The following is a 14,758-nucleotide window of genomic DNA, read 5'->3' as shown; positions in this document are numbered from 1 at the left end:
TTATAGAAGGGTGCATTATATTCTTCCATATAATCCTGTGACTCAACATAGTACGACTGGCCAAGCTCTCTGCAGAAGTAAAAGGATATCACTCAATTTAAATATACAAAACATTTCAACAAATAAGTACTGGCAAAGTATTGTCTCTGGCAAAACTTTAAATGTAGTTTAACTGCCTTCGCTTGTTATAATCAATAGACGTGTTTCTATTTTTTTCTGTCATTTTTCCATCCATTTAAAAGGAAAATGTGTGACAAATGCAGTTTTTGTTAATAATTACTAATAATCACAGGATGGACCAAAAGGCTTAAAAAACACAGACCACCAGTAAAGAAGGTGAACATCTACACATCTTTTTACTGTTTTAAGAAAATGAAAATCCAGTATAATTCCCTCATTTTAAACTTTTATACAACGTCTTTTAAAATATATTCTGCATTTTACTTCAAAAATGCATTTTATTAAGAAAAAAAGAAGAAATAGATTACAAATCAGGACATGAAAATCATGACATATGATGAAGCAATGCGTTTTGATGCCATCACGTTGCAGTTGCTAGCAGCGCGGACCACACAGTACCATGAGGCTTCACCATCCATAAACCTGTCTACATCCCCAACCAGGCTAATGGGCTACTAAATCACATGAACACTTGCAACAGATTCAGGGCTGTTATGATGCCTGCATTCAGCTTTGCATCAAATAAAAACTACCATTTCTGTGTTCAATCCTTCAAGTCTTTCAATTAAAAAAAAAAAGTATGCCATTTAGCAACATAGGTCCTTCATAAACTACTATGTTAATTCATATCCTAAGATTTAGTCAGGCATTTACAGAAACAGCAAAATGGACGCAGAGCTATGGGAAAAACAGGCAGCTTTTGGAAGAAGAAAATAAGATGCTTAATTTATGTATTTCCAAATTGTTCTGGTGTGGACAAACGAAGGGACCCAATTTTTCCTTGCCAGGCACCTGGAACGTGTAAGCATAAATACCAAGTGCCTTTATTATATAATTGGCTTAACAAATTTGAAGATAACTGCATGCACGCATCTTGTTTGCTTGGCCTCAAAACCCATTATTGCAACAAGGTTCATAAGGTTAATGATAATTCTCTGATCTCTTGGTATGTATATACACCCTAATCCGAATGTACTAGTTAGTAGGTTATATTGATTTTTGGTACTTTTTAAGAAATTACCCCGTCACCATAAATGAGAAATGACAGAATGGCAGACTTCGCATAGATCATAGAATATGCCATCACCCCTTAGAGTGAGTATCCTTTAACCACTCCACTGGCCTTGGTGAAAGGGGACATGGCTGCAGCTTCTGTTTCAAAAAGTCTGTCCTGGAGGTCAGTGCATGCAAAAATGTATGCTTGAAGGGGGATACATTTTAGAATGGGGAACGGAGCTCTCCACCTCAAATTGTCTCTTTTTTTCAAATACATAAAGAACATGCTCCTTGGAATATAGTCAAGGGAGATCAAAGAAAATTTAGTGACAAGCTTTAGAAAAACAGAAGTACAAACCTATAAAGAAAACTGGCATAAGGCTCGGGGAAAGTATTCTCAAAAGTACATTTCATATGAGACATTACAGTTGTAAATAAAAATAATTTTTGGCATTGTTAAGAATTGTGTTTTTATATCAACGAGTTTAGTAGTTGCAAACATTTCACATTCTCTGGGAAATTGGCATTATCCAGCGTCTTTCCTACTGTCACCACCGAACACGGACAGCAGATGACGAGAACTTTAAAAGGCAGGACATCACACACTGACAACCAATGCACTCTCTGAGTCTTGTCACATGTGGATTTACGTTCAGAGCAGAAGTCTGACACTAAACCTAATGTGTCCAAAATCATGAAGAAGAGCCAAACAGAAAAAGAGCAATACAATCAAACCAATGACAACAAAACATCTTTCGAGACTACTGATAAATTGTATTGAATGTAATACAGAGAAAGGCAAAGGGTTGATATACTTTTGGCCACTGAAGATGCAAACACCAGCCAAACAGGATCTTAGAAGCATTTCCAGGTCTATGAATAACACCGTGGGGACACTAAAGCAAACACAGCGCATGTTCTCAAATAAAGCAAGGTCATTACAGTCCAATTTTGATTTTTACCTCTAACGAAACTGATGTATCACGTGGTTGAGAGACCAGGGCTACAGTTTTCACGTTCAAAAACCGTGGTCATCAAGTGAGTCAAGCTTCGGTCTTAGATCCTATCAGAACAGTTGGAAATGAAGAGCAATATCAAACTCCTTGTTCTATAGAACCACTGCTATGGGAAACACGTCACCGGATGAGGCCTCCCGGAGCCATCTCGAGTCTGGATATGGCAAGATGGCAGTGCTGCAAATCCATCGCCTCTACATTCACTGTAAGAACATTCTCTTGTCCATTGAGAGCCCCTGGCTATTAAACAGACTGTCCGAATTGCAAGTTAAATCACAGCCGCCAATCAGAAGAAGTACTCTTTCTGATTTTCGTTGACTGCACTTTGTATATTAAGCTCACTTTTCAAAACAGCCTCAGCACTGTCTACATTCTCTGACCTTTTTGCCTCATTTCTTTTGTATAACCTTTTCTGCTGATAAATGCGAACGGCGATGGCAGCAATGCACAGCAAGATAAAGATCACAACAGCTATCAAACCTAGTGAGAGAGGAGAAAAACAACGCCGAATCAGAATTTGTGTCCAAAGAGAAGCCCTGCTGACTTCGTTGTTTCATAAGTCATAATAAAATTATTTTCCACATAAATTGAGCATCTGGTATCTATAAATTAAAAAATATCCAAACCTCAGGTATTTTTGGATCAGGTGGTATCGTAATATATTGAGTTTGTGTCTGAGTTCTATCAGCCTGGTAGGTTCGCCTCCATATTCTCTGCACGCATATTATACTGGCTTTATTCAGTACATTTCCATTTATTTTTAAAAAAAATTTTTAGTGCATTTACATTAAACACAAGATGTTACTGACATGTCTCTAAGACCATGTGATCATTGCACATTAATACACAAATTTTAATTATTTTAAGATTATAGACAGTAGTAAGATGGTAAAATGATTAAATGTGTTTTTGTACTTAAATATTGAAACACTGATTCAGGTGATTCGCAAGAGTTTGTCATACTGCTCATTAGGAGGAACAGGATATATGTATCTGAATAATCCTGACTAGTGAAATATATTCATATGGATAATATAGATTATTGAGCTTATTTCTATATGAGGAATATTGATATTCTAAAACAACCGGTTATAAATAAAAGATTTAAATACCACAACTGTTAACTATGCCAATACATGGTTATCGACCTTGGCAGTACATTGGGCCAGAAGTTCTTCGAAGTGCGATCTGTGAGTCCCTGTTGGTCCCAGGACACTTTGAGGAGGTGCACGGGGTCAAAGCTATTTTCATAATAATTCTAAGATGCCTTTTCCATTGTGTTGACATATCCACTGCTAATGTAAAACAAGGTTGGGTAAAATTCCTGGTACCTTGGAATGAATTAAGGCAAGGCTACCGAACTATAATAGCGGTCACTGATTTCATTTACACTGCCAGGCAACCCCAGAAAAAAAGGAAAACAGCTAGCTTCACTTAAGAGTGTCCCTGATGAAGCACTGAAAGTACCTTATTTTATGAAATCTTGACCCTTGGCTCTATGCCTTTTTAACATTTTGGGCGATGAAATGAAAAGTATTTTGGGTGTATCTCCAAGTATGGTAGCTGTCCCCAGGAAAAGCGCTTGTGTGAACAGCCGACTTGCGAGCTCAACCAGTTACTTTTTGCTTCATGGAACATCCATTTTTATTTGAAAGAATGACTGACAAATTATGGTTGTTTTGACTCGGATATTTGGCAGATACTTTCTCTGAAATGAGTGAAGTAAGTCCGTCACTTCAAGAAAAAACAACTGACAATGTATGTTACCAGTGATAAAAGTCAAGCTTTCAAGTGAAAAATAGAATTTGGAAAACTACTGGCTGTCACCATGAGTTTGAGAGCTTCCTAATACTTAGACTTTTCTGATGAAAACAGTGGTGGTATTAATTGATGTAGTTGTTTTTAGACAAAAATAGGTACAGTGGAAACAGCAACATGGATCACCTGTCCTATTGTAAAGCTAGGATTCTTCATTCCAGTTTAAATTAGGTGCATTTAACTCTAATGGAGTCCACCAAGCCAACACACTGAATCATTATCACCAAAACTGTGATTTCTCACCAGTCACAGGGGATTCCTGAGCACATGATTTAATGGGTGGATTCAATACAGCAAATCATAATATTGCCAACGGCTGAGCCAATTTTTGGCTGGGTCAACCTTACCTCAGAAGGACAGCGATTCCTTGCTCATCAATCTAATATAAATATGGCAACCAATTCTGCACTTGAAATCTAAAAAGTTTACTAATGGAGACAGTTATTTTTGTTATTATTAGTCATTAATAAGTAAGAACTTTATTCAGAATATCCAATTGTTATATATTTTGCCTCTCATCAGTTGAGTTGCTATAAACACTTCTATTGTCTGGCCTCTTGTTATGGGCCTCTTGTATCAAGAGAGATATTCTGAACAATTTCAATGTGAAAAACTGATAGAAGTGGACTGGGTGTTATACGCAAGTAATGAATCATGGAACATTACATCAAAAACTAGGGATGTACTGTACGGTGACTAACATAACATAATAAAAAATTATTATAAAAAAAGAAGTCTATTATAGTGAGCAGGATACAGTAATTATAAAGTAAACATCAACATTACAGTGGCCCAGACAGGACACCCAGACAGTCCTAATCATGAATGGAGTCCAGAACTATTTTGTTCCATGTATGTGATTTATCTCCTTTAATTTGGGGAAGGTATTATGTCAGGATTTGTCATGTCCACGGAAAACCTTGATCTAACCTGTTATACAAACAAAAACAAAAAAAAAAATACACTAAATAAAATATGGCCAACCACTGTGCTCTATGACAGTGCCATCTGAGGCTCTGTGTGAATGTGTTTTTATGAAGCTTTCTCTTTGTCTAAATCTCACCATCCGTATCTGCATAGCCTGGTCAGAAACCCTCTATAATATGTGGGTCACCAGTTTTAAATGTCTTATTAAACAATTTTCCCATCTTACATTATTCAGTGTTTGTAAGTGAAGAGAAAGATCATCTAAAATGTAGAACATAGGGCAATTAGCCAACTTGGAGAAATTTTAAATGGATTAATTATTGTTACACAGTGGGTACAATTTACGAGTAACTAGACAACGGGTTAAAAATTATACCACGACACTACCAGATGTAGAAACACCCCCGAGGATGATATTCTGTGATTTAGCAGGTAAATCGCCTGTGGTCCCAGACAAGGCCTTCGAAGCTTAAACGGCCATGCCCAGCTGCTCTGCTTCTGACGCTCAGTCTCTGCAATGACCGAAAGCAGATACCACTGGATTCCTAGACCCTCAGTCCTTGGGCTGCAAACTTTCCACACTGTCTTTCTCTGCGCCCTGCATTTGAGCCAAGCGAGATTCCACAGGTGACCTATAACTTGTTTCCATTCCAGAATAACACAGAATGACTTATCAACGCTTCCCTCCGTTACTCTGTAAATCTTGTTAATGATCTCAGCCCAAAGCAACAATACTCTAAAGATTAAATATTTTGTTCTAACACCGGCTTGACTGTCCAATCACTCTCTACGCGTATCTACCTTTGTGTCTGTATCTCCCCATATCTATATTAGTTAAATGTATAAACGAAGCACCGTTATGAGACTGACAATCTGTCTGACAAGGAATCCTAGTTTAAAACGTCAAGCACATTAAACGCTAGAGCTTTAAATGAGTTTTTACCATATAATGTATTAATGATAATGTATTAATGTATTTCTTCTGGACATGCAGTTATTAATTACTCTTCTGGCAGGTCTTATTGTTGTTTGGTTTTTGCTTTTTATATGACTAAATGGGAATTCTATCTTATATATCTTTAATTGATATACCATTAGTTTGATAAAAGAAAAATACCTGAAATAGCAATGGGATGTTAATATTCTCACAAAGATTTGACTAGTACTATTGTCTGTCTCAGTAAAATCCTAACTTCTTAAAGGAAGTTGATGTCTGGATGAGTAAAGGTGTAAAAAATAGAACAAAATGCATCAGGTATAAAGCTCACATAAACTGCCCAAGTGAAAGAGTAATCACATTACCTGGCAATGTAATAAAATAACTGTTTACTTTCTATGTCCTTATCCTATGCAGAGTGTGGAGAAAAGGTGAGCCACTTAGCATTTCCATCATCTGATTAATAACCTTCTTAAGACCACTGATCAGGAAGAAGACGGTATATTTGGGGGGTTGGTTTTAAATAAATTATGTCTCAGAGAATATGCTGTTTCATTGCCAGGAAGATACACTTTAAATTTTTTTGAGTTAATTCTGCAATTTAAAATAATGATGAATTCCTTTTATTCCATTAGCTTAATACTTGATAAAAATGCAACTAAAAATGCAATATTTATTGACGTGAGCACCTAAAACATAGAAATATCCATTATATTGAGCATGACCACAACATAAAATATAAGTTTTTCCTGCTTTTTACATAAACTCTTGCCGAAGCAGTACAACAAAGTCCAAGAAGCCAACAAAAATAGTACTGCTTCCTCAAGTCTATTCAGAAATTCCCTAGGGATTGTAGAAGGCCACTTTCAAGCTAAATGATAACCTCATTTTTATACAGTTTAGCAACTATTCCTTCAGTGTGGTGCCTTGGTGAAATTATCCATTATTTATACTGATAATCTTCAAGGAACTCGGGAATTCAAGAAGACTCTAAAAGGCAATCCAGTATAAATAATAAACCACCCCCGTTGACCTCGGGCTTCAGTGCCTAACCCTGGGGATGTGTGTGGATTCTTCACGGTTTTTCTGATGCTAAATATTCGCCACTCCTAGTAATGAGAAGTACCAAAGAAGAGCCCATTTGTGCTTTCTGTTACCTCCAATCACTGCAGAGTCACTTCTGATTGCATTAGCGAGGGGTTCTCTGTCATCTCTGGTTCCCGAATGATCTGCAGTTAAAGGTTCAAAAAGGGGGGAGGGGTGATATAGCCAGGCAAAAAGAAGAAATTTTGAAAAAAATCTTAAAACAGTTTAAACCAGGGCAGAATTATGGAGGACAATGTGGGATCTCTGTCGACAATTTTTTAAAGCTCAGCAGTGTCGACTGCAGGGCCCACATGAATAAGGCATTGAGAATCTAGAGAAGAAATGGGAAAAAGAACTGGAAGCAAACAAACACAGCCAATTCTGAGAAGCCACCTTGAGAACACGCTGCCAAGGGACGAGTGTTTGTTACCGCGTAAAGGAGGAGCCACAAACCACCTGCAAACGAGTGCGTTCTTTCTCTCGATGTGGCATCAGTACCAGCCTGGGCCACACAGCTGGACTCTGTCACGTGTCCCGAGACGGTGATGGGGGCCGAGTGGCTGGGCTGCAGCGCGGCCTTCAGAGGGGCCACATGGCTGAGCTGCACGGCAGAGAGACAGCCCAGGAAGCCCTGGGCGCCGGCCAGCGCCGTCTCCTGGTCTATATCACTGTGTTCTGTGAACCCAAAGAAACACAGAAATGTTAATAATCGTGCAAGAGCAAACAGGCAGGGCTACAAACAGAATGTTCCCAGTCTAATAATACAATAACAACATATATACACAGTAGACTAAATTCCCCTTTTTTGGTGTTTAGTAAGAGTCAGATCCAATAAGTCTCTCCGTGACTCCTGGTGAGCCTCTCCAAGTTAATGAAGGCAAGTTTTTAAGGATGGCTAATTTAATATGTGTGGTGAACTCTGGAAATGATTGAAGCCTCCCTAAGAACGGGCCAGGTTTTGAACTGATGAGGGTTCGTGAGATGGTAAATTGAAACATAGATGATTAACATGATTTGTGATAGGGCTTCGAGTGAGAGATTAAAGTGCTTCCTGATTTGGAAATGAATTTGGCTCAGCTTTTGAGACTAAGTCATGAAAACACAGAAGCTAGAGGGAAAATTGAGCTTCTGGAGTTCCCTTATCTATTGCCCAACCAGACGATTCAGTCCGGTGCAAAGCTTTCTGGTACTCGAAGACCCCATCCAAACATGCAGGGGGACGATATTACCACGTGGTGGTGGCTACACCCCGAAGGGCTTGGAGAGTCGCCCTAATGACTCATGCACAGGAGTGAAAACGTTCACACGTCACTGCCTTTTCTCCGTTTCCCTGCCGCCTGTCACTCAGACAGACACGTGCAGTCCCCTTACCTCTAGATGGAAAACCCCTCCCCCACATCAATGGGAGTTTAGTTTATCTGCGCCTATTGTGGCACAGAGATTGGCTTGGATGCCAGAATATTAATTTATGGTTTTACAGGGAGGAATATGTTCACATTTTATGCTTGGCGAGGCTGAAATTGAAACAAGGGGAATTAACTGTAGAGTTTTAAAGTTCAAATGTTATCAAAATACAGAGATCCAATCCACCTACTGTGACCAGAGAAGAGCAGGACTCCGCTCACCTGCTCTGCATATAGAGGGACACAGACACAGTTTGTACTTTGGCCTCTTTAAAAAAAGAAAGGATAATAGGTATTAAGTATTTATTGGGTACTTCCAATGCGCTAGGCACGGTTCTCAGGGATTTGCGTGTTGGTGTTTGCAGCTCCCAGGAGCCGTGAGGGTCTGAAGCCAGTGGTACAGGCGGGACATGTGGGGTCAGAGCCGCACCGCCTGAGGCTGCAGTGCTGTGGGCATTCCGCAGGCGTGGGGCCTGTCAGGCTCCAAAACGCAAGACTCTGCTCTTTATGAACTGCTCTCTGATTGACACATGGTTTTCTTTCCTCTGTTCATATCTTCTGCAGTGCCTCTTATTTATTTTGTTATTATTTTTTTGGCTTGAGAGCAGCTGGTCTTGAAGTGACTCTGGACAACCCAGCTCTGATTGAGCCTGTTGCTCTATTAAGAATTCTGAAGAACGCCTATTTTGTTCCATTTCCATTCACGCTTTATACCTAATGATAAAAGTGCTGAGTAAATGCTGACTATCGTGAATGTCATCCTCCAACATGAAAATCAGAGCGATGACATTACTCTCCTGCTGTGGGGGATGGATATATGGCACTCAGGCTCAGGCCCTCTCCCTCAGAAGGCCATGTTCGGACCACCAGGCCATCCTGCCTCACTGCACAAAGATGGGCTCCCTGGACCCATAGGTGACCCTCAACCTCCAGCATTACGCTGTCACACAAAAGCCATTCCGTCCATGCATAGAAACCAAGAACTAACTTAGTTCCAACACAGAGCATTCACTCACTTGAATGGATATACATTCAAACATAGTTATGTTTAGAAAGACCGCATTCTTTTTTTTTACTTTAATAAGAAAGCAAAAAATATATACATTAATAGCAATATAACCAGGACAGTGTTTTTCACATTTATTCTACAAGTATTAAAATCCTGATTATAATTTCTATAGACTTTTTAAAAATCTTACTTTTTGAATCCAAAAAAATGTAAATAGATAAGATTCACTTCTCTGGTACAAATCTGATAGGAGATGAATTTTATTTTATTTTTTAAAAAAGATTTGTTTATTTGAGAGAGAGAGAAAAAGCTAGTGGGGAAAGGGACAAAGGGAGAGAACATCCAAGCAGACTCCGCTGAGCGTGGAGCCCAACGATGCGGGGCTAGATCTCATGACCCCTGAGATCAGAACCTGACCCGAAACTAAGAGTTGGAGGCTTAACTGACTGAGCCACCCAGGTGCCCCGAGATGAATTTTAAAAACTACACTTTCAAGTCCAAAACATTTTACATATTACAAGTTACTGTGTAAAAGACTTTAAAATCTAAAATTTAAAGTGGGCAGTTAATCAATTAATATTTGTTTTAAGAGCTACCCATACAGGAAATAAATTCCCTGCATATTAGGCATTTCACATTCTAGTAGCAGAGACAGAAAATAAACATAAAAACAGGAACTAATGAAAATTTTGAAGACTGGTAATGGTCTGAAGAAATGACTTAGAAAGTGTGATGGAGTGTGTCTGGAATAGAAATTTATCTTGACGGACTAGGTGATTTTTGTGTGTCTATTTTAAGGTTGACTCTTCAAAGCCCTGTTCCCTTAGTAGTCTGTAGATATTATTCCAGCATCTTCTGGCTCTATTACTTCTTTCTCAAATTTTTGTGATATTCCCTGTGTTTCGGGAGTTTTGCATAGAACATGGTGGGGCCCTTTTCATCTGGAGACACAGGTTTTTCTTTAGCCTGAAAAATTTCTTACATTGTGCACACAATTATTGCTTCACCTTCATATTTTTTTAAAGATTTATTTTAGAAAGAATGAGAGAGAGAATGAGAGAATGAGTAGGAGGGGCTGGGGGGGAGAATCCTCAAGCAGGCTCCCCACTGAGCGCGGAGCCCAATGCAGGGCTGGATCTCACAACCCTGAGATCACGACCTGAGCCGAAACCAAGAGTTAGATGCTTAACTGACTGAGCCACCCAGGCACCCCATTCACCTCCAACATTTTTATCCTCTTGGTCTGCTGATTATTCACACAGGGTCTCCTCTGCATATTCTCTAAGCTATTTTACTTTTCTCACCTGATTTTTATCTTTTAGGACTTAATTTTGTGTGAGTCAAGTGCTTCATTCACTTGATCTTCCAGGTGACGAATTCAAGTTTCAACAAAGATCACTCTATCCTACTGACATTTTTGGTCTAGAACAATCATACTTTTTAGTTCCTCAAGGTCTTTCAGTTGCTTTGCTAAAAGCAAGTGCTCTTACTAAGTTTCATCAGGATGATATCTGTCTCCCTAAAGAGGCTTACTGTGATAGGGAATAATTCTGGTGGCTTTGTGTCTTCTACCATTTTATTTTTGAATCTTCTTTTTTTTTCAGTCATTGAATCTTCCTAAGAATGGAGTTGTTTTCCTCCTCTGCTAGGTGCTTGTCAGTCGCCAATTTCCTTAGGTGGCCGACGCCCAGAGAAGGTAGACAATGCAGCTGCCCCACCCAGTGAGGGTGCAGGCCAAGCACTCACGTAACCTCCTGATGGAGAGGACTCGAACTTCACGTCATCCTCAGCAAAATTCAGGAACTCCTCAAGTTTCAGGTTGCTCCTTTCTTTGCCAAAGAGGGGAAATGGGCACAGTGACGTTTTCAATGCTCACCTCTCCCCGTGGGGTCCAGAGATCTTCGCAAGCCAAGCATTTCCAAGTGGAGAGGAGGGATCTATGCAATTTAGGGGCTGCCCCCCAAGACTCTCCTAGGCCGACCCCTGACTCTCCTTCAACCAGAGGGCAAGGAATCCCCCAACACTTTCTTCACTGGCAACCTCCAGGCTCCCCCTGCCTGCTGGGCTGGACCAACAGCTCCTATTTTCTGAAGAGTCAACGGGTGGGAATTAGAATTAGAAGGGAAGGTACAGCACAGGGGTTTTGCAGCCACCTCTCAGTCCAAACAAAATGGACAGATCCACAAAATGAACTATGTGGATCACAGGCAAAGCTGGCCTTAGAAATACATAGCATTAAATATCTTGCTAGACATTGACAATTGTGCTAATAAAGCCAATGAGCAAAAATACCTATCTTTCCTATTATCTGACTCCTAAAATGCCAACACCATGTAAGGATTAGAACAGGGAGGGTGGAAAAATTGAAGATCAAGGACTCCTACTCCTGCTTGACACAAATCCTGAGAGGACTGAATCATGTGGATGTTTCTGGTTATAAAAATCCTTAACTGACTCAGATTTTTGGGTAATCTTTCCTATTAAAAAATTAGCCACAACTGTATTTTCCAACAAGGGGAATAACTTCTGCTTTGTTAAAGAAGAAACCTTTTAACAAAAGGCCTGCAAGAAAAATAGAGCATGAAGGAATTAAAATTCAGACGAAGTGCCTTTCTATACCTGGAAAGAGGACTGCTTCTGGAAAGGGCATGAAGTAAATGGAAGAACAATCACAAGGAGGGCTTCATGAAATTTCTTGTGGCTCTCATTAACAAACAAACAGAAAAACTCAGAAAACAAAACCAAGTAGGTTGGCCATACCTAGGAAGAGGGACCTTGTTTAAAAAAAATCTCAGCATCTTTTTTTTTCTTTCCTTTTTTTTTTTTAATGATTTTTTATTATATTATGTTAGTCACCATACAGTACATCCCCGGTTTCCGATGTAAGGCTCGATGATTCATTAGTTGTGTATAACACACAGTGCACCATGCAGTACGTGCCCTCCTTACTACCCATCACCGGCCTATCCCATTCCCCCACCCCCCTCCCCTCTGTAGCCCTCAGTTTGTTTCTCATAGTCCATAGTCTCTCATGTTTCATTCCCCCTTCTGATTCTCAGCTATCAGAAAGGGATAAAGAGAGGGGGGGTAATCAGAAGGGGAAATCTCAGCATATTTAACCCATGAAGATAAAGATAAGAAGCCTTGCCATAACATGGTGCAATGAATCAGAGGGGGAGCAGGGCTAACACCCAGCAGGGCATCTTTATCATTATATGCAATTATGACCAGGATTCAATAAGCAAGAGTTACCGGAAAAGAGTTACCGGAAAAGAGCAGGGCTAACACCCAGCAGGGCATCTTTATCATTATATGCAATTACGACCAGGATTCAATAAGCAAGAGTTACCGGAAAAGTCAGCAAATACTACGTGGATGAGGAAGCAGGTATTTATTTGCCAACCAGATCTACCGCTCTGAGATATGACCTTGAAAATCTGATTAATACAGAAGCTATTTATAGTTAGATATCTCCAGGTGACCTGTACTTCTCCTTTGCTTTCAACGTGACCTGTCTTAAGTATCGCAAGACATTTACAAAATCACAGGGTCCCTTAAGTAATCTAATCAAACTACCTTATGCACCCCCTTGGCTTTGAAGTAGGTTTTACATAAACTATCACTGAGATTGACACTTGTTCCTAAAGCTCTTCTAAGAGATGGAGTCGACACCCTCTTCCCTCTGACCACACACTTTATTTACATCTGGCCTAAATCTCCACTGCAGAAATGTGAGCTACTTCCTGGCTCTGCAGGCTCAGAAGAGATCAATGATCCCTATGGGTCATTGCCTCTAAATATACCAAAGCGACTGCTCAGCACAGAAAGACCGAAAAATATCTTCAGGCTTCTAGAAAACTCTTCTAACATAAAAACAATCCATACACAGAATTCAGAACTTCATTTTATAATGAGTTTTGGGTGTAATAATGAATGTATGCAGCCTATTAATTACAGAGGAATGTGAGCCAAGTCTGTCTGATGCAGCCTGGTTCTTCCCACACCGCGAGGGACCAATGGATTGCTGCTTGTCAGGGTTCCTGCACCACTACAGATGCGACATAAACAAATAATACAGTACTGTAAACTTCACTCAGCCTTTCAACAGTGATTTCTCAGTCATTCTACAATCGGTTAAATCATATCATTCAAGAGGTGAGCACATTTTTCCGTGAAAGGTTTGATGCAATCTCAAGATTATGTAATGGTCTTCACTGAGTTTCTTTTCTCATGTGTGGCACTGTCACCCAACAAAACCTTAATGAGTTAGCAAAGCAACTTTATACCTGCATAGTTCCTTTGATCAATTACATCTTAGAGAGTTCTCTTATATAATGTTCAAGTTAATAGTTCTCTTAGAGGAGGTCATGAGGAATCGTTCACTTTGGCATCAGTACTTCATACATGTAAACAACATACTTAACAGAGAAGTAACCTCAGACTGTCTGCCTTTTCAGAAAGGAAGACTGGAAAGAAAAAAATTGCTTCTTCTCTGTTCTCCAGTACTCATTCTTACAAAGGAAACAGACCATAGAAACAAATTTTTAACTCCAATCATCATTAACAAGCATTAGTTGCAGTTATCAAGTAAGGAGGGTAATTTTTAGGTAATAATATCATATTGTACTACGATGACATAGAAACCAGCTCTAACCTTTAATTATAATTAACAGATAACACTAGCAGAATTCAAACTTCACTGTTCTTCTTCTCACTGACCAGTCCCATAGCTCATCACTAGGCTGGCTTGGCCAGCATCTCCTTGCTTTGTGCCCAAAGCGCCTGTATGCACTCTCCTGCCAACCTCGGCCTCTCTCCTCTTCCATCAATTCCTGCTCTTTAATAAAGTCGCTCACACAATAGTGTAAGCCCCTGACAATGGCTTTATTTTTTACTTATTCCTGGTGCAGGTACATTTGAAAGGATGTCAGTAATTAAAGAAATAAACAATTGCCTTCTCTTTTTTATTTTAGAAATTATTCCAGTTTTATCATGGTACAAAGGTGTCTAGATTTGGCAGCTGATAAATATATAATTTGGGATTCATGACTTTTGCTTTGATCATTCGGTATTTTTTTAAAGTGTAAGTAGAGTTCTATTTTATTATGTTTCACTGCCAAATGAAAGCAATGAGGGTGATATCGTTGTCAAAGGAGCAAACTTGTCACATCCTCGTGATTCTATGAGTCTCTGACAAAATCCCAACGTCTACCACACCACGCGCTCTGTAATTAAAATCAGATAACACGTTTCAGCAACCTGAGTGTTCTTTGGGTTTGGGATGTGACACTTTGATCTATGCTCCTGTATCATGATGAGGAGAAAGGTGTTTTTAAGTTTCTAGGTATGGCCAGTTCAAAATGATGTCGCTAAATCTCTGGAAACA

General features: G+C 39.5%; 1 protein-coding gene across 1 annotated transcript in view; it reads right to left on the bottom strand.

Moving 5' to 3' along the window:
* Positions 1–345: 345 nt before the first annotated feature.
* Positions 346–14,758, bottom strand: part of CNTNAP4 (contactin associated protein family member 4) — a 241,010-nt gene continuing 226,597 nt past the window's right edge. Inside the window, exons 22-24 of the mRNA XM_045796231.2 lie at positions 7,417–7,635; positions 7,032–7,103; positions 346–2,672 (exon numbers count right to left, since the gene is read on the bottom strand). Of these exons, the coding sequence (XP_045652187.2) occupies positions 2,479–2,672; positions 7,032–7,103; positions 7,417–7,635 (485 nt within the window). The 3' untranslated portion in view covers positions 346–2,478. The remainder of the gene's footprint in view (positions 2,673–7,031; positions 7,104–7,416; positions 7,636–14,758) is intronic.

Source organism: Ursus americanus, chromosome 21, assembly GCF_024610735.1.
Source record: "Ursus americanus isolate L20-20 chromosome 21, mUrsAme1.1.p, whole genome shotgun sequence".
NCBI classification, from domain to species: Eukaryota; Metazoa; Chordata; class Mammalia; order Carnivora; family Ursidae; genus Ursus; species Ursus americanus.
The sequence above is the reverse complement of the archived record's forward strand: the minus strand, read 5'-3'. Positions and strand labels throughout refer to the sequence as shown.